General features: G+C 34.7%; 1 protein-coding gene across 1 annotated transcript in view; it reads right to left on the reverse strand.

Moving 5' to 3' along the window:
- CACNA2D4 (calcium voltage-gated channel auxiliary subunit alpha2delta 4) overlaps positions 1-2,930 on the reverse strand; it is a 123,103-nt gene that overhangs the window by 60,038 nt on the left and 60,135 nt on the right. Inside the window, exon 23 of the mRNA XM_019654048.1 lies at positions 2,025-2,120. Coding sequence (XP_019509593.1) covers positions 2,025-2,120 — 96 coding nt within the window. The remainder of the gene's footprint in view (positions 1-2,024; positions 2,121-2,930) is intronic.

Raw genomic sequence — 2,930 nt, forward strand, 5'->3', positions numbered from 1 at the left:
TTTTGTTCTGGTACTTTGATAGGAATTGCATTGAATCTATAGATTGCTTTGGATAATATAGACATTTAACAATATTAATTCTTCCAATCCATGAGTATGGTATATCCTTCTTTTTATTTGTGTCTTCTTCAATTTTTTTTTTTTTAGCAATATCTTATAGTTTCCTGAGTACAGGTCTTTTACCTCCTTGGTTAAATTTATTCCTAGGTATTTTATTCTTTTTGATGCAAATGTAAATGAGATTGTTTTCTTAATTTCTTTTTCTGATAGTTTGTTATTGGTGTATAAAATGCAACAAATTTCTGAACACTAATTTTGAATCTTGCAACTGTAGGAACTTCATTAGTTCCAATAGTTTTTTGGTGGACTATTAAGGGTTCTCTCTATATAGTATCATGTCATCTGCAAATAATGAGTTTTACTTCTTGCTTTCCAATTTGGATGACTTTTATTTTTTTTCTTGTCTGACTGCTATGAGATAGTTTTCATTTTTAACAGCTACATAGTATCCCATTATCTGGATCTACCATGATTTGTTTCGCTAGGCTCCTACTGATGAATACTTAGATTATTTCCAATCATTTACTATTATAAATTGTGCTGTAATAAACAGCTCATGTGTATATATTTTTTTGTATTTTTACTGGAATATCTTTGGGATACATTCCTAGAAGTGGGATTGCTGGGTCAAAGTATAAATGCATATGTAATTATGTTAAGTATTGTTAAATTCCCCTCCATATGCTTTGAAACATTTTGTATTCTCACCAACAAAATACAAGAATGCTTAATTTCTCACAGCCTTGTCAACCATGTGCATTAACAAACTTAGATGGTTATCAGTCTGATAAGTGACAAATACTATCTTAGTACAGTTTAAATTTGCCTTCCTTTGATTATTGAGCTGAATTGAGAGTTTTTTCATGTATTTAAGGACTATTTGCATATATTCTCTGTGTCTAATATCTCTTGGTCATTTTTGCTACAAAGTGGTTGGTCTTTTACTTCTATATTTTTGAAGCTCTTTATGTATCACAAATATATAATATAGGAATAGTAACCTTTTATTTGTTTTACAAGTTACAAACATTTTTCTGGTTTGTTATTTCTCTTTTCACCTTGCTCATGTTTTTATTTTTGCCAAATGAACATTTTTATGTTGTTAAATGTATTAGTCATTCCCTTATTGCTTCTGAATTTTGAGTCATCATTGGGAAAGGTTTCCCCACTCTACATTTTTGGCTCATGTTTTCTTTTAGTACTTATATGGTTTCTTTCTTTTCTTTCTTTTTTTTTTTTTTACATTTAAATCTCTGAGTCATTTGGACATTATCCAAGTATATGGTGTAAGAAAAGAATACAATTTTATCATTCTCCATATGGCTTTCAAACCAGTTATTGAAAAGTTCATTTTCCTTCACTTACTTGACATAATGTCTTTGACATATACTAAATTTCCACACACAATTACGTGAATTTGTGGATTTTCTATTCTGTTCCCTTGGTCTGCCTGTCTATTTATGTGTCAATACCACACTTTATAAATTGTAGAGATTTTGTAATATGTCTTAATATGTTGGTAGGACAAATCTTCCTTTGTTCCTTTCCTTTCTCAGGGATTTCCTGATTATTCTTTCCTGTTCTTCCAAATAAACTTGATAATCAATTTATTTGGATACAGAAAAATACTTATGGTATTTTATTGGGATTGCATTAAATTTATAAATTGACTTAGAGAAGATTAATATCTTCATTATGTTGAGCCTTCCTATCCAGAAATACTGAGTATCTTCCCATTTCCTCAAGTCTACTTTTGTGTCTTTCAGGATTGTTTTATAATTTTCTTAATGCAGGTATTGGGATATTTCTTATAGTTTATGCTTAGGTGTTTTATTATATTATATTATATTATATTTTTTATTTGTTATTTTTAAGATTTTATTGGGGAATTGGGGGAGGGGAACTGCGTTGGGGAATCGGTGAAGGGGAACAGACAAGTTGCTGNGGCACCCAGCAGTACTCACTTGTCAGAGAGCTTCTCAGAGCCCACGAACAAGCTGCTTCTGAGGAGGCCAGCCCGGGTGCCCAGGAAGGCCATGTCTGCCACACGCTCTGACTCCCTGTGAGGCAGACAGAGCTGGCGTCACCATCACAGTGCAGCAGCAGGTCCAGGAGGAGGCCACAGGGAAACCAGGAAGACCCGAAGGCCTTTTCTAGCAGGTGGCCCCGACTGGGGTGGGGCAGAGGGCAGGCATGCTGGTTGCTCAGGTCAACCTGGCTCCCCCTGGGCAGCACCTCCCCTTGTTAATGGGGTACCCTGGTCTTCTGCCTCTCTGATTTTTTAGATCTAGTTCCTAATTTGTCTATTCAACTTTTGGGGGAGTTTGCTCTGGAAGAGCCAGTTGACTCAGGAAAAAGGATTTTGTCCTTGGACCTAAGAAATAGTAACTTCTCATGACCAATGTATACACAGCACCCAGTTCCAAAGCCCTTTCACATATCTACCTTATTATGAAATGGAAAAGGATGAGGAGCAGACACTATCTACATCCACCTACGGGAAGTCCTAGTGGGCTTCATAACCTTGGCAACAAGATTTGAAAAAAATCCATTAGCTAGCTTGCAGTGTAACTAGTTTTTCTCAGTCTCAAAGCCACTCTATTATGTAGATGCACCAGGTGGCAGTCATTACCTCTTTTTTTGAATTTCAAAAAATTTTATTGAGGTATAATTGATATAGAATTATAAGATATTTAAAGTGTACATTGTGGTGATTTGATATACGTATACATTGTGAAAGGATCCCCCCAATCTAGTTAATGAACTCATCCATCACCTCACAAATTGATCTGTTTTTGTGTCCGTGAGAACATTTAAGTTCTACTCTCTTAGCAAATTTCAGTTACACAATTCAGTGTTATCACTATAGT

This window comes from Hipposideros armiger, unplaced genomic scaffold (genome assembly GCF_001890085.2).
Source record: "Hipposideros armiger isolate ML-2016 unplaced genomic scaffold, ASM189008v1 scaffold_213, whole genome shotgun sequence".
NCBI lineage: Eukaryota > Metazoa > Chordata > Mammalia > Chiroptera > Hipposideridae > Hipposideros > Hipposideros armiger.